General features: G+C 40.5%; 1 protein-coding gene across 1 annotated transcript in view; it reads left to right on the top strand.

Moving 5' to 3' along the window:
• The window catches only part of LOC5567585 (RNA polymerase II-associated protein 1), an 84,394-nt gene extending 64,155 nt beyond the window's left edge, over positions 1-20,239 (top strand). The window contains exons 4-8 of the mRNA XM_001651778.2: positions 8,808-9,036; positions 9,107-9,255; positions 10,083-10,803; positions 19,053-19,613; positions 20,032-20,239. Coding sequence (XP_001651828.2) covers positions 8,808-9,036; positions 9,107-9,255; positions 10,083-10,803; positions 19,053-19,613; positions 20,032-20,223 — 1,852 coding nt within the window. The 3' untranslated portion in view covers positions 20,224-20,239. The remainder of the gene's footprint in view (positions 1-8,807; positions 9,037-9,106; positions 9,256-10,082; positions 10,804-19,052; positions 19,614-20,031) is intronic.
• The last annotated feature ends 2,527 nt before the right edge of the window (positions 20,240-22,766 follow it).

Genomic DNA, 22,766 nt, shown 5'->3' on the forward strand with positions numbered 1-22,766 from the left:
TTGGGGACATTTGATTGGTACTATTCCCGCACTGAAATTGTAAGTCAATTTACTGTTCAATTATCCATGCACTAATTCTCTTGAAATAAACTATTTTAGCTTAAAGCCTACGCTACAAAGAATCAGCGGCGTTTTACTAGTTCCCCAACAATGATGTTCGAGTGTTTCGATCAACTTTGATACAGTCATTGTTCAGCTATGTTGATTTCTATGTATTTCAATTATACTTTGGCTCCTTTCTAATGTCAGTCTAGACAATATGTGTACGTAAAAATTTCATGCAACCTGCTAAATTGAATGAAATAAGAACAACTGCAAAGGTGTTATGATTATGTATGCACCGAACCGTACATTGAGAGCAGCGTTGCGGTTGAAAATACTATATCAGAGGGTTAAATTAAATACACAACGCCACTTGATTTGTGCAGACTAAATTCGCATTTATTTAGAATATTTTGTGCATTCAATTTTACCATGGCACCATTTGTATAGTAAAAATTACTATATTATGGTTAAAAACTTGCAGCAGACCAGAATCGAACCAAGGATCTGGCGATTGCCAAGCGTGAACGCTCGGCTATCGACGCGGTTGAATTAAGAGAGAACAAAACGCAAAAACAAAAGCGTTCATGATAGCTCAATCGTGGTTGGAATAGTAAATTTAAAAACACGTTCATGATTCTTATTACTGCAACGCTTGTTTCAGTGTAGAAATGGAACGGAATTCACCTTGCAAAATTCTTTTCATACACTTCAAAAGGGCGTATCTGCAAATCCTGTCCATGAAATATTCATACATATTTGAATGCTTTGGACAATGTCCTAAAATCACTGTCAGGCGTTAGATTGGTAGATATATTTTTTCGTGTATTGGCTGATAAGTAATAACTAAACATAGAATTGGCCCTTTTGGTCTCGACAAATTTTAGGAAAATGTATTTTCCAATATCTAAAACCAGATAAAAATATAAAATAACAAAATTTAATTAGAATCTATTTGTTGAAACAAGTTCAAGTGGCATATTTCATGTTATTGCTATCGTATAAACTTCAAAAGACCGTAACTCAAAATTCTGACTAAGGATTTTTTTGAAATTCGGCCCAGAGGTGCACAACAACGTCAGGAATCAACTGCCGACTACCGTTTTGATGGTATATTTTATTTGATAATAACGGTAATTGAAGCACCGTGGGAGGTGGACTCAGCGTGAGCATAATCCTTGGGGTGGTCGGCTAAGTGAATTGGCTAAGCCAAGAAAAACAATTTGTTTACTTTTACTACTGTATTGATCTTAACTTAACTTTGTATCAATTGCTGTAGCCTGTTTCGCAAGAAGAGTCTCCACGAATCTCAGCGGAGGTAGATTTCTGCGCGTACTTTAGGGAAAATTTCCAATCTGCTGTTGTTTTTTTTTTTTTTTTTTTTTTTTTTTTTTTTTTTTTTTTTTTTTTTTTTTTTTTTTTTTTTTTTATATAAGGCACTCCGTGCTTGTGGCCACTACTGTGCCGGAATCAGTTTTATCTGTATCTTCCTTACCGATACAGTTCTATTTTTAACTAATCTATATTTACATCTGCTTTCACTCTCTTCTGCTCTTTTTTGCTCTCACACCGAGCAGGTAGGAGAGTGCTCTACTGATACTGACAGAGGATGGATGTGCTCTCCTATGCACGGTCCTCCGTGCGGCATCTTCTGGTGGCTGGACGGGTTATTTTTTGGAGGGGCTGGGAATTGAATCCATGACCTTCCGCTTATGAAGCGAAAGCGTAACCTCAAGGCTACGGACCCCCCTCATGCTTTCTGCTTGCTTTGCGCTTTATTTTGCGCACAGCATGATGTGTGGAGACGCGACGTTGCCAGATTTCCGTAGCTTGGTTTTTAACAGTAGTCTCGAAGGATGTTCTTGTGTACGTTCACAAGAATGTACGAATGCAAGCGTAGAACCTGTTGGAATAAAGGTAGTGTTGCACCTCAGGTAGAAGAATCGTTGGTTGAGCAGCACTACCGTGAATCGCAAGTCAGTCCCATCTGTAAAAAGTAAGCATTGAGAAAATGGACTGTGAAGTTTCCAAACTCGTTTTCCACACGAATATTCAAAAAATTCCAGAGGATTGGAACATGTTCAAATCTTAATGAAACTTTCACAATTTGTTTTTTCACTACGATATCTATCTGAGAAAAATATAAAGATGATCTACTGTATTGTATTTCTTTATGATTTGCGTGGTCTCAGTGGACTAGCCTTTCAACAGAACCCTCGCGATGACTCGTTGCAACTTGAGGGAGGAACTATGCTTCGTCGATTCTGGGCGCTGCTTCACGAATGAAGTTAGTTTCCACTCTGGTAGTTTGTTGTCGGGGATGTCTTCAAGTGTCTCGATGTTGATGATTGGCTCGTTGAGGAGTGAAGGACCATCCCACCTCAGGCCTCTGGTGATCAATTCGACGGGAATTCTTCCTCTCGAAACAAGATCTGCTGGATTGGATGGATGTTCTGACATAGTTCCACGGATTGGCCTTCGATGAAACATTGAATTTCAACGACAAGATTGCGGTCAAATATTTCCAGTTGACCGGGGTCGTTCATAAAAGCTTCGGTCAGGGTGATTTGGAGTGGTAAATCCTTCAACAACGGAAGCGGTGATATGATATTTGTGGGTACATGTAGTCTGATCCACTGCTGTTCAGTTTCGTGATCGAGTGGGTCGACCCGTCCCTTCGGTGTTCGTCAAAATTGCTCAGAGTAGATGATTCGTTTCGTCGTTGATTCAGTTCTGTATGTAACCATTGTTAATTCCAGAACTGGTTGGGTCGTCTTCCAGAATTCTCAGGAATTGGGTGTCGTCACGATGCAGCTCACTTTGCATCACCGGTTTCACTAGAAAAACATCGTTGAGTGACAAGTGGTCTTCGACTGGTTTGGCACTCGTATCGAATACTATCAGGTATCAGAAGGCCGGCTCCAAAGGCACGTTCCCCACCAGTTGGGAGATTTGTGCCATCGCCATATTTGAGCCTATTTCATCATCTACCCGATGGGAGAGGAAGGGAGGAAGGGGAAGGGAAAGATGGGAGGAAATAAGAGTGGGGTCCCTTGAAGAGGGAAGATCGCATAAGCGAAATGAGAGCATATAGCTCCATACCACAATGGGTTCGAACAGCGCCCTAAAAAGGGCACTGCAAAACGCATGAGCGCAAAGAGAGCCTATAGCTCATTACCACAGCGGGTTAAGAATAACAGAATGTCCTGAAGATTCAGACTTCTGAATTCAGTTTCACTTAATAAGTGTTTACCAAGTAATTGGAATCGCATTTGCGAAAAAACTGGACAGTTACATATCAGGTGATACGAAGTTCCATAATCGGAGTCACAACTATCACACACAAATGATTCAGCACGCTGAATATTTGCCATGTGATAGTTGAGTCGGCAGTGGCCTGTCAACGCTCTGACCAAGAGACTGCAATTCTGCTTTGACAGATTTGTTAAATACTTCTCCACCCTTGGAGATGGCTCAGTAATGTACAATTTTGTTTGACGACATGACTCCAAACTATTCCAATATTGCTTGTGCCTGACTATCTGAACAGAAGTATATGACTTTACCCATTACGCGCTGTTGAAGTGCTGATCGCACTCCACACATAAGAGCAAATATTTCCGCCTGAAAAACGGTGCAGTTTCTACCAAGTGAGTAAAACTGATTCAGCCTTAGCTCACGAGAATATACTCCTGCACCAGCTCTACCTTCAAGAAGGGAGCCATCAGTGTAACATACTATATTGTTTGATATACTTCTTTCCAAACAGCCAGACGTCCACTCTTCCCGTGAAGGGAATTGTGTGGTAAATGTCCTGTAAGGAAAGTGACAAGCAATTGTGAGATCACTTGGAGCAAGGACAATTTTGTCCCATTTTACCAAAAGGTTAACCGAAAGGCCATATTGGCGACACCAACTCTCGACTACCTGAAGAGCACTTTGCATCAGGTCGAATAGGGTGCTTATGCACATACCAACTATCAGAGCTAGATAGTCGTCGGCAAATCCATAAGTTGGAAAACCGCAATTATTGAGTTGCCTCAATAGCGTATCTGCTACGAGATTCCACAAAAGTAGTGACAAGACTCCCTCTTGGGGGCATCCGCAAACACTCAATTTTCGAATCGCTGCTTGACGCAATGTCGAGAAGAGATGTCGGTTTTTGAGCATTTGATGAATCCAATTGGTAATCATTGTAGGTAGCCCATGGTTTCGTGCGGCTTCCAATATGGCATCGAAAGACACGTTATTAAAGGCACCCTCAATATCCAAGAAAACACCCAAGCAGGATTGCTTTTGAGCGAATGCTTTATCGATATCGTATACAACTTTGTGCAAAAGAGTCACAGTGGACTTTCCAGATTGGTAAGCATGTTGATTGACATGAAGAGGCATGTTTGCCAAATAAACATCACGGATGTGATGATCGATAATGCGTTCCAGACATTTCAGAAGAAAAGAGTCAGACTGATTGGTCTAAAACTCTTCGCTTCTTCATACGACACACGTCCTCCTTTCGGGATAAACTTTACAGTAATATCACGCCAGTATCTGGGAATGTACCCGGTAGTACAACTACTTACAAGTAGCTTTTTCAAAACATGTTTGATAAACTCAAATCCTTTTTGGAGCAGAACAGGATAAATCCCATTCGCTCCTGGAGATTTGAAAGGAGCAAAACTATTAAGCATGCTATTAAGTGCCCATTGAATCGATTCAGTAGTTACGATACTGCGAGCCGAGGCCAGAGACTCGTAACTACATGAAAAGACATTTGGTTCATCCGTAGATGCTATGTCCACACATCCGGGGAAGTGTGTATTGAATAAACATTCTATAACTTCTTCATCGGAAGAAGTAAAGTCACCATTAGGTAAGCGAATTTCGTTCACTTGGAAATCCTTAGATTTTGCAAGGATTTTGTTCAGCCGACTGACTTCACTCAAACTGGAAACATTTGTACAAAGGTTTTTCCAGCCGGATCGTTCAGCAGAATGAAGAGCCTTCTTGTAAGCCTTGCGAGCCGACTTGAACGACTCTGATCCAGCTGAACGGCGTCTGTTCCAACTCCTTGTACATTGTTTCCTGAGTCTAGTCAGATCGGAATTCCACCATGGGGTCCCTCTTGTAGTCTTTACAGACCGCAGAGGACATGCTTCTTCAAAAGCTTCCAAAATGTAGGATGTTCCCAGTTTGTTGACCGGGGATTCCTAAAACGCAAAGTCTGCGCAGCTACATTTGAATGTTCAAAGAAGATGTAGCGATGATCAGATAATGATTCGTCATCTGATACATGCCAATTCGTCAACTCGTGACTGATTCTATTCGAGCAGAGCGTAATGTCTAACACTTCTTCTCTATTAGAAACCATGAATGTTGGGCGATTGCCTATGTTAAGTAATCCAAGGTCTGTACTGCTTAAGTATTCCATCAGACTGGAGCCTCTCAAATTGATATCTGAGCTGCCCCAGATGATGTGATGAGCATTGGCATCACTGCCCACAATCAGCGGAAGGCCTTTTGTTACGCAGTGTACGACAACTCGTTTGAAGTCATCCGTTAGGGATGGTTCATCATGTGGTAAATATACCGAACAATAGACGAATTTCCTGTTAAGGTCACCAACAGAAACATCGATTGTGACAGCACATACATCTCTTTGGCACTCGTATCGAATACTCCCCTTCACTTCATTGTGGAGCTACTAGGGCGGAGAACTGCGTTCTCCTTCTGGCAGACATTGTATATAGTTGGTTTCGTTAACCTCCCGGCAGTTATCGAGAACTTGATACTCCTGGATGAAGTTGACGTATTGCGGCTTCAGGTCAGGAGTTTGTTGCAGACTGTTTTCCAGCATGTAAAAAATGCTTTAATGCCAAAGAACGACAGCTGTCCAATTCAGCGACGTTGTTCTTCATCGGTAGTCGGATTGTGAACCTGCCATTAGGTTCTCGGTAGTACGTTAAAATGAAATGTCCCTCACACTGTTACTCTTGGCATCCGTTACTGCGCGGTTGTCACTCTGGAAAGCTGGGAAGCAATAGCACACGCACTTCATCGCCTCAAGGTACCGGTGCAGTTGTGTAAGTTTCTAGAAAGCTATTTTGATGGTAGGATTCTACTGTATGACACAGAGGAGGGGCAGAAAAGCGTACGAATTACCGCGGGAGTACCTCAAGGTTCAATCCTGGGCCCGCTGTTATGGAATGCGACGTACGATGACGTACTGAGGCTGCCCCTTCCGACGGGTGTTAAGATTGTTGGCTTCGCCGACGATATCACCCTAGTGATGTATGGTGAATCTATGGAGGAAGTAGAGTTGACAGTTGCGTATTCTGTTTCCATAGTTGAGGAATGGATGAAGTCTAGGAAACTAGGACTGGCCCGTCACAAGACTGAGGTGGTGGAGGTCAACAACCGCAAGTCCGAGCAACGGGCGCTTATCTCGGTAGGTGATTGCACCATAGCGTCCAAGCGATCCCTTAGGCTTCTTGGGGTAATGATCAATGACAAACTCAGCTTCGCTAGCCATGTTGAATATGCCTGTAAAAGGGCATCTACGGCTATAGCGGCGCTTTCGAGGATGATGTCTAACAGCTCTGCTGTAATTGTCAGCAAACGGAAGCTACTGGCAAGCGTGGCGCTATCCATACTAAGGTATGGAGGACCAATCTGGAGGACCAATCTAGTGAAAAGTGCTTAGAACGAGCAGAAACCTACAGTGGTTGGAAAGCACGTACAGGCTAATGTGCTTAAGAGTAGCAAGTGCATACCGGACGGTATCTAAAGAAGCCGTGTGCATCATAGCCGGGATGACGCCCATCGGGCTCATCATCAAGGAAGATGTTCAATGCTTCAACCAAAGGGGTACCAGAGCAGTCCGCGACACGTGTAAAGAGGAAACGCTCAGAAGCTGGCAGCAGGAATGGGATAACTCCACCAATGTACTCATCGGATAATACTAAATGTGTCAGATTGGTATGAAAGAAACCATGGGGAACTTAACTGAACGCGCCGACCAAGAGTTGGCTTCAGAGGATTAGCATAGCCGAGGCTGGTCCCTTGTTATATTGTTGAAGTCGGCTAGGAGAAGCAGTTTGTCTAGGCTACTACTGCTACATGTGTTGTACTATATGCACTGGCCACTCCCCGAAAAGATTGGAAATCGGTTGAGCTGTTCAAAAGTTATAATTTTTTTTTAAATAAAAATTCTATTTCGCTGAGACCTACAGTGTGTGCCAGGCGTTGCAGAATTCGCTCTCATTTGAGAATGAAGCACGATCAAAGCAAGCAAAGAAAAACATCCCATCTGTTGCGGTCCACGATCGTCATTGTATCGCAAGGTGTAACAAGTCTGATAAATGGAAGCAGCGAGCGAGAGCCCCAACGAGAGAGCGATGATAAAATCCATTTTTCTCGCTTGTTTACTGTTGGGGATAGGGGTTTTTCTTAACTGGCACGATAAACAATCCACGAACTTCCAATAACAACAGTGTCCCCCAGGCTTGGAGCATGTTTAGAGGGGTTTTATCATGCACTACTATCCCCCCAATCTGATCAAACTTGTAGCAGTATACGATAAACAGTCTCTCATAATGTGCAGCATGTTATGATAGTTACAGAGAGCGATACGTGAGAGATTCTCTCAATTTTCTCAGGATTCAATCCCTGGTGTGTGCCGATGAAAAATGACTTATTTTTTTTTATTTTCATGCATATATCTCAAAAAATAGAAAACATACATCGCTGAAAATTTGACAGTAAACGTAAAATTGACTGAACATTCAAGAACAAATTAGAACAGCAGTAGCTCCTTTGGTCCCGGGCAGGGTTGGGAAAAAAATCTGAAATTCATTCTACTGTAGCCAAACAAAGCCAATCGCAGTCAGCGAAGCCAGTGAAACTCACGCCTATCGCTGTTGTAGGCAAAAAGCCTTCAAAATTGCAAAACACTCGTTGCTAAGGGCAACCCAAAATTACTGTAGAAAAATGTTCTATTTAATTTCCCGCATTTAGAGCCTTCAATGACACTAACGATTTAGAAAATTCATGCACCCAACATAGGCTACTTGATGAGATTCACGTTTTTGAACTACTGTACTGGGGAAGCCGGAATTATTGATTTTTTATGTAAAAAAAAAAAATATTTTTTTGAAATTTTATATATTTCTTGAAAAGTAAAAATTTGTAGCTTTCGGTCAAGCGGTTCAAAAGTTATGATTTTTTTAAAAATCAAAATTTTGCAAAATCGCGTTTTTCTATTTTGGAAATGGTCACCCTAATGAAAAAAAAAAAACAAAACTACGTGTATCCTTATTTCGGATAAGGAACAAAATAGCAAATTTTCACGGAATTTGGTGACCCACTAGATCGGTTTTTCATGGAATGGCCGTACAACAACCACCCCTTCCAACCTACGTAATTATTATAAACGTTGTGCTAGCAGCGCCTCCGACTTACACAGATACAATTTCATGGTGCAGTGACATGGTTACATATAGTCCATATTATCCAACTAAATGCCTGGTCAATGCCTACCGGATTTGAGACCCCTTGTTGTAGTTGCATAAGCTGTATCAATCCCTGATTTAATGTAAACAGCTTCTCGCAGTACCTATATGTTGTAGCATTGGCCTCTTGCGACCATTCGGAAAATAGTTTGTGCCTCGCAATGTGATGTTTTCAATTAAATTATGTCCGTTAAATCGCCTTAACTAGTCTATCATGTTTATACCGGGTTTTCCCTATTTCATCTTCTCCAACAGCGATTTACATCCGGCGCTTTTCTATCTGTTAGAGTGGCACTACCAGCATCTCGTCCTGGATGAAAACGGTCCGTTCATCATTCGTCAGCACTGTGCGTCCTTGTTAGCGCTAATTGGCTACGACCGGGTTCAGCATGTCGCCAACGGATTCAGTCCGCAGAACTGGGATCGTTTGTTTGCCTGCTTCAGCAAGTGGTTCAACACGGCGGCCAAGTACGGTGTTAATGAGGTAATTAGCTTTCCCTGGATGCTTGACGGCGTTCGAATTGATTGCCTGTCGTAAATTTTCCTTTTTCCAGTTTTCCCAGAAGCTGCTACTGGGGGCCTGTCTGGATTTGGCGGGCAAGGTGCGAACCATCGCCGGCAGCTATTACCGAAACTTTTTCGACGGTTACTTTGGCGCCTTTCTCAAGAGCAGCAAGTTTGACGACCTGATGAAACAACTGAGGTGAGTGAATAATGAGAGTTAAGACTATCCTTTCCCGTGGGTTCATGTGACTTATATGATTGAGTTTAGGTAGAAGGGAAGTATTAATATTCTTTTACATATTCATGTATATTGTACAGTAGGGTAGCTAATCGTGACAGATTTTTTTTCAGATCAAGAGACGCTATACAATTGTGCAAAATTTGGGCGCAGTTGATTCCGTCTACGAAGTGTGCTTCGTGTAAATTTTTATTATGATTATTGATTTTTTAAAGAAAAAACCCTGCGACTTTTGTTGTTTAACTCGTATACTGCCCATAAACGCATAAATGTCCCATGTGCATAGGAAACCCAGCAAACATGGGACTGACATGCATTTATGGGCAGTATAGGTCTGAGTGAAAGCAAAAATACTAAGCCTCTCACCGCTCAGCGAATTCTCACGGATTCCAATTTTTTTTTTCCGTATACTCGTACGCATATCTTGTTTCTAAAAGTTACCAAAGGAACTCGGGAGTGTTCATATGGCCGAGTTATTTCGTGAGTCACTGGGTCAGGTCTGGTAAAAAATGGCTATTTTGGGGACATGCCAAGTTATCTTTATTTATTTGCAATGCAAGATCTGCTATTCAATATTATAAATAAAAATTGTTGGCCCGTCTATAATGTACCGGATATGGCCACTCGGACTTAATGCCTGGTAGAACCGGCTATAGACTTGTTGGATACTGAACCGTTTCAATTATCAAAAAATCCATATCAATATCCATATGACAGATTACCAACCCTATTGTACGGTGTACACATTGGTGTGCCAAAAACCAAAAGTATTTTTTCTATTTCCATAGCCACTCGCCACTGCTCGGGACCAGCCCAGGCATGGAGGACCGCAGCGCTAAAATCGCGCCCCTTCCCAACCTGGGGGGTGTGTTGACGCGCGACAACCCACCCACGGCTCCCACGCTAATCCTGACGAAATCCTATCCAGTTTTTATGCTGCACGCAATGCTCGGTCTGCTACGTTCGCATGCCGAGTACGACCAAACCCCGCTGCGGAACTTCGTGAATAACAAGTGTCACTTCAATTATCTGATCAAACTTGCTGCTATGGTTTCGGGACAAAATCGTAAAACCGTTCCGGCGGCGGTCGACAAATCAACCAATTGGTTTTTGAAAAGCGAACTGAATTATCTGCTCGATGTGCTGACAGTGCTGGTAAAGGATGACCGATATCATCGTCGACGCGTCAGCGATGAAGGATCAGGCCATGGGGAGGGTGACGTTGACATGGAGAACCGAGGCGGACAATTGATTTCCAACGAAGCGACACAAACCAACGATGTGGGCAACGATGGTCGATTATTGCTGGCAGTAACTTTTAAGGTGCTTCTGCATCTGAGTGAGGAATTCTATACTGCCATCGTAAAGCTATTCGATGAGATAGTCTTTGTTCGAGATTTCTATCCCAGTCAATGGCTTCAGGAAGGCAACGCAACTGTCACAGCCGAGGAGCTCCAGAGGTGGAAATTCAACTACAAAGTAAAACTAAAATCGTTTCTGAAACGAGAGGTGAGTTCTTCTATACACACACTTATTTTTTGTATTGTTGTATTGATTTCATATTATTATGACATGAGGGCGATTCAAAATTTTAAAAACTTTTAGAATCCAATCTCCCATATCTTCCTTACCATCCTTACCATAAAAATACAGTTCTGTGAAATTTTCAGCTTTCTAGGTGGTGATTTAAAGGTGACCCAAAGATTATTTAGGTTTCTATTATTAAGGAGAACTTTGGGAAAATGTTCTAAACACGTCAGTACTGTAATGTAAGTACAAACTTATCATTCCATAGTGAAAATTTCTTTTTAAACCCCTAATGAAGGATGTTGCTGGAAATTTCACAAAACACTATTTTTATAGTTAGGATGGTAAGAAAGATATGTTAGATTGGACATTCAAACATTTTTTTATGACATAGTATACATAGGCGTAGCCTACCTGAAAATTTGCACATGTAAGCACCGTATACTGCAAAAGGTGATTCCTTTATGCGTATATTTTGGTTGTCTGGGATGTCTAGTTTGATTTTGGATTTTTCCGGCATAGTTTGAATTTCGACGATGGTTTCTGTACAACAATTAAATTTGGCGGATTTTGCCCATGTTCATTTCATTCATTTCATTTATTTAGTTAACATCTACACGGATAACACTGAACCAACAATTTCACGCCACAATACTCGGTTCGTGGCCGCATCTCTCCATCCTCGGTTCTGCCCACGCTCGCCAAATCGATACGCACTTTGCAGAGTTGCTGTCCGCCATTCTTGCAAAATGCCTTGCCCATCGTATTTTTCCAGCTTTGGCCACCTTATGGATACTGGGTTCGCCGTAGAGTTGGGCGAGCTCGTGGTTCATTCTTCGTCTCCACACACCGTTCTCCTGCACACCGCCGAAGATCGTCCTAAGCTCCCGACGTTCGAAGACTCCAAGTGCTTGTAGGTCCTCCTCGAGCATCGTCCACGTTTCATGCCCATAGAGGACTACCGGCCTTATGAGCGTTTTGTACATGGTAAATTTGGTGCGGGCGTGAATCTTTTATGACCGCAGCTTCTTCCGGAGGCCATAGTAGGCCCGACTTCCACTGATGATGCGCCTCTGTATTTCACGGCTAACGTTATTGTCAGCCGTCAGCAAGGATCCAAGATAGATGAACTCGTCGACCACCTCGAAAATATCCCCGTCTATCGTAACACTGATACCTAGGCGAGCCCTGTCGTGCTCGGCCCCACCAGCTAGCATGTACTTTGTCTTGGCCGCATTCACCACCAGTCCAACTTTTGCTGCCTCGCGTTTCAGGCGGGTGTACAGGTCTGCCACCTTTTCAAATGTTCGGCTGACGACCATATCATCCGCGAAGCAAACAAATTGACTGGATCTCGTAAAAATCGTACCACGGCTGTTAAGCCCGGCTCTCCGCATAACACCTTCTAGCGCAATATTGAACAACAGGCACGAAAGTCCATCACCTCGTCGTAGTCCCCGGTGGGATCCAAACGAACTGGAGTGTTCGCCTGAAACTTTCAAACAATTTTGCACACCTTGCATCGTCGCTCTTATCAGTCTCGTGAGCTTCCCGGGAAAGCTGTTCTCGTCCACGATTTTCCATAGCTCTACGCGGTCGATACTATCGTATGCCGCCTTGAAAATGATGAAAAGGTAATGCGTTGGGACTTGGTATTCACGATATTTTTGGAGGATTTGCCGTACAGTAAAGATCTGGTCCGTTGTCGATCGGCCGTCAACGAAGCCGGCTTGATAACTTCCCACGAACTCGTTTACTACAGATGACAGACGATGGAAGATGATCTGGGATAATACTTTGTAGGCCGCATTTAGAATGGTGATCGCTCGAAAGTTCTCACAATCTAACTGGTCGCCTTTCTTGTAGATGGGGCATATTGCCCCTTCCTTCCACTCCTCCGTTAGCTGTTCTGTTTCCCAGATTGTGCCTATCAGTCGGTGCAAACAAATGGCCAGCCTTTCCGGACCCATCTTTATGAGTTCAGCTCCGATACCATCCTTACCTTACCTTATGCTTTATTGTTCTTGAGCTGGTGAATGGCATCCTTAACCTCCCTCAAAGTGGGGGCTGGTTGGTTTCCATCGCCCGCAGTACTGACGAAGGAATTTCCTCCGTTGTCCCGTCCTTCATTGCCTGTGCTCTCAGCGCCATTCAGGTGCTCGTCGAAGTGCTGCTTCCACCTTTCGATCACCTCACGCTCGTCCGTCAGAATGCTCCCATCCTTATCCCTGCACATCTCGGTTCGCGGCACGAAGCCGTTGCGGGATGCGTTGAGCTTCTGATAGAACTTACGCGTTTCTTGAGACCGGCACAGCTGTTCCATCTCCTCGCACTCCGTCTCCTCCAGGCGGCGTTTTTTTCTCCCGAAAGAAGCGGGTCTGCTGTTGCCGTTTCCGTCTATTGCGTTCCACGTTCTGTCGGGTCCCTTGCTGCAGCATGACCGCCCGTGCTGCATTCTTCTCTTCCAAAACCTCCTGGCACTCCTCGTCGAACCAATCGTTCCGTCGACTCCGTCCCACGTTGCTCTCAGCTGCATCGTTGATGGCTGCTTTTACTGTTCTCCAGCAGTCCTCAAGAGGGGCTTCGTCCAGCAAACCCTCTTCCGGTAATGCAGCCTGAAGGTGCTGCGCGTATGCCGCTGCGACATCCGGTTGCTTGAGCCGCTCTAGATCATACCGGAGCGGCCGTCGGTACCGTACGTTGTTAACGACGGAGAGTTTTGGGCGCAGTTTGACCATCATCAGATAGTGGTCAGAGTCGATGTTAGCGCCACGATAGGTCCTGACGTCGATAATGTCGGAGAAGTGCCGACCATCAATCAGAACGTGGTCGATTTGCGATTCTGTCTGCTGTGGTGATCTCCAGGTGTATAGGTATGGAAGGCTGTGCTGGAAGTAGGTGCTACGAATGGCCATATTCTTGGAGGCGGCAAAATCAATTAGTCGTAGGCCGTTTTCGTTCGTCAGCCGGTGGGCGCTGAACTTTCCAATCGTCGGTCTGAATTCCTCCTCCTGGCCAACCTGAGCGTTTAGATCTCCTATGATGATTTTGACGTCGTGGCTTGGGCAGCTGTCGTACTCGCGTTCGAGCTGCGCGTAAAAAGCGTCTTTATCATCATCAGTGCTTCCGGAGTGAGGGCTGTGCACGTTTATTATGCTGAAGTTGAAGAACCGGCCTTTGATCCTCAACTTGCACATTCTCTCATTGATCGGCCACCACCCGATCACGCGCCCATCTATTTTACTCCAAAGGTTGCCAAAATCGATTTTGTTTTTCCATGTTAATGATCGTTTGAAATGATCGAATTTAATTAGGGCGCACGGGACGTTATTACAATCACCCTATCCATTTGAAGAAGCAAATCTCAAGTACCACTTCATATATCGGTGACAAAAAATTATCATATAATTCTATGTATGGAGTGCACAACCCATTAAATTTTCAGCTCCATCGGTTCACTAAAACTCGAGATTTGCTTCTGCAAAGTTTTGATGAAAATTGTTAGAGCGAGACAAAAGATAGGGAAAATAACACGGTCTCCCGTGTTACCTTAAATTACCTTTTATCTTGTAGATATTGTGATGGCGTGTTAAACCTCGACGACGCATTTTACACCTGCATAGTTCTCCTATTTACTACACGGGTGGGAGATGGGCAGACAGTTTGCAGACAGGATGAGGAAATCTTGGTCACCAGGTCTTGCTAAATAAATCAGTCTATGCCAAAGTAAACCGGATGGAAATATTTTCTACAAAATAAAAACACTTGGTTCATTGAAAGCTTTGGCTTGCAAACTGGTAAGGTGAAGTATGCCGTCTTCGAAGTTTGTATGCGAAATTGATGATTGATACTAATTGATCTAAGGATTTCGATTTATTTTCCTTTTTTTTGCAGTTTTGTTACTATTGTTGTGGTATGAATATAATACCGCAAAAAAGGAGTGGTGAGCTGAAACGGTTAGATGAGATTGATGGTAACAGAAACACTACATGATAGATATCATGTATAAACAATCGGTACTGGGCTGGTGACCCAGTGTGAATGCCTTTGCAGAAACTTGGTTTTGAAACCTACTAAAAAATTAATAAAAAAACACGACTTGTGAAGGTTAACAAACAAATAATCTTCTCGTAGTGAAAGAGTACGTATAGAAACTCGAACACTTGGAAGGATTTTTGAGAATATTGAGTGAAGTTAAGCTGCTAAATAATAAATGACGAAAACGAAAGAAATGGCGATATCTATAAACATTTACATATTTTGATCGAATTCAAAAATGTTGTTAAAAACGGACCCCTTTTGTTGCCATAATCGGGGGTTCCAAAATTGAAGCATGCCAAAAACGGAGCATGTCCAAAAGGCAATTGCACTGTACACACTTGGCAATTTTTCGATGCCCACTTTTGTCAAATGTTACAAACATGTGGTTATGGGCAGTATAGTAAACATGATTTTTTTTTGTTTTCAGTATAGTTCCATGAGCCGATATCGAGTGGTGGAACATTGACTCATGGAGGTTTCACTATAGTAGCATATTTATCGTAGGCGAAGAATTGCATACACACTTGGAAAAAACTACCGACTTCGGTATACGCCGCCTACAGTATTAATGTCCACTTCGAATAGATTAATTATTTGAAATGGGCATCAATGCTATTAGGGGCCGTCCATAAATGACGTAGCATTTTTTCACTGATTTTTTACACCCCCCTCCCCCATCGTAGCATTTCGTCACAAATACTGATACCCCCCCTTGGAAAATACGTAGCATATCAAGCAACCCCCCCCCCCTCTCTCTTATTTTTATTTGTTTTTCTTAGCAATTGGGTTAAAACAAATAAATGGAATTCAGAAGTTCAATACAAAGTTTGGTATTAATTATTGTCTGAAACGTAACGATAATGTAACGATTAAAAGTTTGGTATGCAGTAGGGCTCAAAACTATTTTGAAAAACAGTTTGAATAAACTTTTTCCTGTTTAAGTTGTTGTCTAAATTGTATTACTTTTGCTGTTGTTACCATGAAAAAAAAGTTTACAGCTGAAAATGTAGAAAAACAAATCTGTGATTGGATTGATGAAGCTAACAGTAACGAGTTGAGGTACAATAGATTTTATAATAGGTTGAAAATAAAATTCTTTATATTAGAGAATTGTTTTTTAATAATTCGTTGTTAGGGAATACATTTCAATAAAAATGATCAACAGCATATCTTAATTTGAAATGGCTATTCGTCATTATTATCCAAATTCAAATCCATTTAGCAATCAGTGGCCAGATGTAGAAAAGATTACACTTGTAATATTTGAAATGTTCAGAAGATCTTGGCGATTATTATACAAATTATTTATCTTTATTAATAATTCAGCTTAACATCATTATCGTTCCCCATACTGAAATAATCTTACACAGCCTATAACAAAACAATTAAAGACTAAGAATAATCTTTCTTCAAATTACCGAGTTATTAAGAGAATTGAATGATAGAACAATTTCGATAACACTCGAATCTGTTGACCAGGCTTTTCCATCAAGTTGTATTCAGGCTATTCCATCAAGATTATTGATATATCAAAACAAATCGATGAAATTGGGTGGAGATCTTCAGCAACATTGAAAGCATAATTCACGGAATAAATATCTTGTTTCAATGTAATATGTGCCAAAACGAACATATGTTTTTTTTTCAAGAAATAAGCTCTAACAGAAAATATGAATAGAACTAGAATAATGTTTTCAAAATCGTTAAAACGTTGTTTTTGGATATTTTTTTTTAACTTTAAACTTGTTTATTTTTAAATTAATTTATCAAGACATGAATAAAATTTTCACATAGTTATTTACAGCATTAAAAAAATCTGTTTGAGTGCACTTATCAAGAAAATCTAAAATTTCTTAGAATTTTTCCAATCTTGTCATATGAATGTTTTGAAGCTGAATCATCATTTTATAATTCAACTTTCTAAATCAAGCAAAGAAAAAAGAAGTTTGATCAAAATAATTGTATGTTATTTTTATCAGCGCCTCCCATTTTGCCGATGTGATTCAAAATGCTACGTCCACTAGCTAGGATCCCTCCCTCCCCCTTGTCACACATCGTCACAAATTCGTGAAGTCCCCCCTCCCCCCTAAAAAGCTACGTCATTTATGGACGACCCCTTAACGACGCAGAATGTCCGTTGGATCACATCTGAGAGATTAGTGAGTCTATACCATATAAATTATGACGCGGCTGTAAGCCAAAAATGCCAAAATGTGATACCACCACTACAGGTTACGCCTTTGGTTTCCATCTAATGGGCTAATGAATTATGCCCTCCCATCGCGGCAAGATCGCATAATCAAGGGGAGGGCATTTTCTTGTAAGATTATGTATGAATTCATGGCAAGCTCTTGAACCATTTTGTATAAAAAAAATATGTTAAATCGTATGACCCTCTTGTTTTCCATTTTCTTTTTAATTTTTTGCGCATCCGGGAAAGATCTGGGAATTGGAAAACTGGTGTTGAATAGACCTTTTCAGACACCAATTTCCTTTTATGTAAAGCTGATGAAGATAATTGTCCGTTATAGTGTAACGTTTGATACAAAATGTTAGTGCAACTGTATTAAAACTCTTGTTGGCTGCGGATGGTTTAGAAAATAGTCGTATCACGTGAACCTGAGTAATGTTATTGAACACAATAAATCTTATAAGGTACCGCGGGGCAAGTGGGTAAATGGGGTAAGTGAAAACAATTGATATATTTTACTGAATATGTGAATTAACGTTTTGAACTCACGCGTAAATCTGTGAGGCCATTGAGAACATTACGATAGGTAAGAGAATTCTGAGATTTTTCAGCCATTATTGCATAATAGAGCCAAAAATTGTTAACCTGTCAACTGTTACTCCGTAACAAGTTGGCGGCGTACGATGTTATTTTAATATTTTCAGTGGAAAAAAGTTGCGGAAAATAATTTCCTGCACCACTTCTTAGTTGTCCTCTGTGACAGTTTCAAACTGCAATACAAAAAGTTTTAGAATTAATTCGACGTAGACCTAAAAATAACTAAATTTAAACACCGTCAATTTTCTTATCAGGTGGGGCAAGTGAAAAGTTTATCATTAGAGATTGAATTTGTATTTTCTCTTTAAGTAGCCATACGTAAACATGGTTCGCAATTATCATAAAAAACATCACGTGCTGGTAATTCAAGAAACACTATACTCAAGCGTTGAAAGCTATTAGAAATCATGGAACTTCTCTAAAAGATGTTGCCAAACATTACAATATTACTATGTCTACTTCGGGCTTCCTTTTAAGACGTTGACAGAAAGGTTGCAATATTAGAGAATACACGAAAATCTCGTGGAATGTCTATGTAAAGCTAATTCAAAACATAAAAATGGGGTATAGGTCTATCCACATAAAAAAATTATAAATACGTTATTGAAGGATTCCGTTTGATTTCTCCCGAAGAGTTATCCGACGTCATATCCGACTATCTCAAAAACAAATAACGAGCGGTGGAAATTCTACAGAGCAGAAATGCAATTGCTGTCCTATAATGTAAGAACTAACATTGGAATTGTTGCAGTTATAATGTTGTCGAATCATTTCAACTAACATAACTGAACAGAAGAAAATTCAAATGAAAAGAATAACATTTTCTTTGTTTACATGTTATTTATGTTATTGTTCATTAGGAAGCCTTAACAATTGTTAAAGCTAATAGAAATCGTGAATATAACTGTTTGTTTTTGAATTTATTGTTCAAAACGGTAAACTATTCACTTGCCCCACTTTTGGGGTAAGTAAGAAGTAAGGAGACATTTTTCAAAAACTTTTTCTGTATATTTTTCTTCAATTTTTCATAAAAATTATTTTTAGCATGCTGCTTATATTTGGTGGGAGTCAAGCTAAAAAATAAACACGACCTCATTTGTTTCAATTTAAAGTCTCTAGAATTTGAAGAATCTCAACTATGCGAATTCCATTACCCACTTGCCCCACGGTACCTTACATCAATAAATAAGGTACACGACTTATTGAAGTTGTTCGCACCCACCCCCTGATGAAAAACTGGCTACGCCTTTCATTATCGTCATATGAACATTAAAGCAGAAAAATATTTATGCCATTTATGTCATATGAACATTAAAGCAGAAAAAGAAGATGCGAAATATTTCGCAACGAACTTTAAATTCTACCTCATTCATCTCTCACTGCACAATTTTCTCGCCTCCAGGAAAACTCATCTGACCGTCGTAAAAATTACACAGTAACCGAGTGGCGCACTCCGCTCCTCGCCCCAACGTGGCCCTACTCTCTGTTGTACCTTCTCCTGGAAAAGGCAGAGCAAGGATCCGCCAAACTGGCGCACTATTCCGAGGAGCAAATCATCAGAACGTCGCTACAATTTTCTGAATTGTTGGAACAAAACAGCATCGTGCTGGCGAGTGTCACCCACAGACTTATGTATCTGATGACCGCCTTTCTGGGACCGGATGCCAAGTTCCTTGACAAGCACATTTCAGCACTCATCACACGTCGGATCGATGCCTTGCGGAACGATATGCTACTAAGCGGGGAACGGTTCGACTTTGATGTCCGGCTCGAGGAGCGAAAGAGCTTCCACGGGTTGTATCAACTAGTGTTGGACATTTTCCAGAGCTCCAGCTACGGTCACGCACCGTTCAGTGCTTTGGTGATGGCCCCACTGGCCCAGCACTACGACATTCAGTGGCGCAACCTCGTGTGGTCGGAGCACGTGGCCGTTCTGAGGTTTATTACCTGCAGCGAGCAACAGGTTTGACCAGATTTTCCTTTCATTTCTAGATAACTTTTACGATCTACAGGTTTCTCCATAGAAGTGAGATTTGTTGAGAACGCACTAATCATGTCGCAATAGTAGAAACTCTGGGATACCCTAGGTTCTCAAAAAAATGGGCTTAAAACTGGAACCATTACCGAATTCATATTTGTTATTTGAATGATTCAACAATATGTATATCCCATATGTTTTTTTTTTCATCAAAATCGATTGATTACAGAATTTTGAAACTTCTATGCCGGCATCTAGTATTGTAAAGGTTCAAGCTAAAAGCAGACTCCAATAAATCGCACTTCTGGGATCAAAACTGTATATTGATAGAGCAATATCTCTTGCAAGAGCTTTTATTACAACAGTCGTACCCCCACCTCATTCTTTCCTCTTCCATCCACAGCTCTTCGGGACAATGGACGACTATTTGCAACCGGAAGAGTCCGATGTCACCCTGCTCAAGTTCTACAGCCAAGCACTGAACTCGAATCTGTTGCGCACGGGGTCGATTCCCGCCCGGATAGCGGCTCACCACGTTCAGGCGTACCGAACAAAGGCGCATGAAAGGAAACATTCTAATGATACTGATAAATAAACGGTTTCTAAGATAATTTGTATTGTAGTTGCTAGTTTAATGGTCCGTTCGTCCATTAGTAACTTTGTTGAAGCAGCGTTTGTTGAAAAGTCAGGTAAGTAGCAGCATAGCTTCTGGAAATTTCGCGAGCCGTTCCACTACCTTGAGGATATAGGAGCGTCCATTCGATTGCGGCAAGGGTCTAACACGTTTAAAATCAGTTACGCAGTGCATGTGTAAGTTTTATGAAGTTCTTCGAAAATTCTTTTGTCTTTTTACGCTTTTATGCGTAATGATAGATCTACAGTCATCTCTCTCTTACTCGATATTGAAGGGACCATCGAGTTAGGGAGGTATCAAGATACAGAACACAATTTTTTTTCAATTTTTGAAATTTTGATTAATTTGAAAAAGCACATTCAAAATAGTAAATTAAATAGGAAAAATAGTAAATTTTTAGTACATTTAGCGACGAGACACTTTTTGCATAGTCTTCAAAAATCCATTTTTTTATCACCCTGAAATGACTTGTCAATCTTCATTTTATTATCACTATAATCATAATTATCAAATTTATGAAATTTATTAACATTTGGGGTATATTTGAAAATGTTCATGGAAATATCGAGTTAGAGAGGTAAACTTGCATAGGAAACTGAACAGATCGCATCGAGTTAGGGAACATCGAGTTAGAGAGGTATCGACTTACAGAGGGATCAAAGCACTGTGTTTTAATTCCTCGTTTTCATGCGCTTTTTGAATAGCGCCCTAACCGTTGATTTTAGCGATATAGTTTGTTCGGAGAAGTTTCTTGGTACCATGACCCCACCGTTATGGATCAAATAGTGTGGAGTCCAACCTATAAAATTCAATAAAACGACATGGAAAACGTAAAATTGTAATATAAAAGCACGAATCGAATCGTTTCAAATTGGAACTTCGGTTAGTAAACTGTTTAGAGTGTAATAGTTACATAGGATTGCATAAAAATTAAAAATTGTATCGGTTCCTGAAAACCATATTATGGATCAATTTTCATATTATGGATCAAAATGTGACATATTACGGATCAGTGCGCAAAATCAAGAGATTTTCAACTCAATGCATCTGTATTGCATGGTATAGCGAAAGTTAACAATGTGTCATGTATTACTGCAAAAAATAGCAGTGTTAGAGCTGGAAACAAGGGTAAAATGGCCTTTTTTTGTGATACTGCATTGTAGTAACTGAGACATGAACTGTTTTCGCTATACACCAAGTTTACCACCCATTTTTGTCTGCTAAAAAATGAATTTTACAAACCATGATGTTTTATTAGTTTTATCCTTAGTTAGAAGTGCTAATATTCGATATTTAGAATCAACAATCAAGAAAATTCTTTTCCAAAGATGAATTCATACTAAATCGAAGCGAACGAGCATAAAATATGTTATAAAATTTGTATTTTACCACCTGTGGGAGCTTATGAATGCTGACGGCACTTCTTACAGAAAACGACCATATAATGATAGCTGTGTGGTACCAACTAAACATTTGTCAAATACACCGTTATTTAGCGGTCGAATGTTGTGTTTAACATTACAAATGGTAGAAGACAAATAGTATAACATGGGAAAAATATGTTTTACGTCAACGTTTATGTTTTGAGCGAGTTATCCGATGTTGAACGCCAAAGTGATCCGTCACTGTGGGTGATCCGTAACTGTGTGGGTATGGTATATTAAGGCGCAACTTTTGACGAAAAAAATTTTGTGATCAATCCACCTAGCAGTGAGATAGAAAAACTATTTTTTCAAAACATTTAGATAGACATATGGTGTCTTCGGCAAAGTTGTAGAATTGGCAATTTGAAACAACTTTGTCGAAGACACAATTTTTCTATCTCTTATACTTTTTGAGATATATGCCGTTGTATGTGAATGACCCCTAAAAATCATATTTTTTGTCATAACTTTTTTCCAAGATTTTTAACATTTTTTGTGTTTTCTACAAAGTTGTTTGTCATAGAAAAACCCGTGTTTTTGCTGAACATATCATCACCCTATCTTTTGAAGTAACAAAGTTATTCATGAATTACTCATTTTTCAAGGGGTAGTTTAGGCCTCTATAACTGGCTTCGGCGCAAAATGGCGTAGACAACTCTTACAAATCAAGAAAGTACCATATCTTCCCTTTCGGCAGTTGATAAAAACTTTTGTCTATAAGCGTCTTTGCATGGGTTTTTACTATCAAACAAATAAGCCTTATTAAAACGAATTCGACTGATAATTCTTTTACTTTAAGAGATAGAGAGGTGCAATTTTCAGCAAAAACACGCGTTTCAAGATGTTTAACAACTTTGTAGAAGACATGAAAAATGTTAAAAATTTAAGTAAAAAGTTATAATCGAAAATGATTTTAAATTATTTTTTTCATACAAATTTGTGTACTTTATGTTAAAAAATTCGTAACTCTTTTACAAGATTTTTAACATTTTTCATGTCTTCTACAAAGTTGTTGAACATCTTAAAACGCGTGTTTTTGCTGAACATTGCACCTCTCTATCTCTTAAAGTAAAAGAATTA

Source organism: Aedes aegypti, chromosome 3 (assembly GCF_002204515.2).
Source record: "Aedes aegypti strain LVP_AGWG chromosome 3, AaegL5.0 Primary Assembly, whole genome shotgun sequence".
NCBI lineage: Eukaryota > Metazoa > Arthropoda > Insecta > Diptera > Culicidae > Aedes > Aedes aegypti.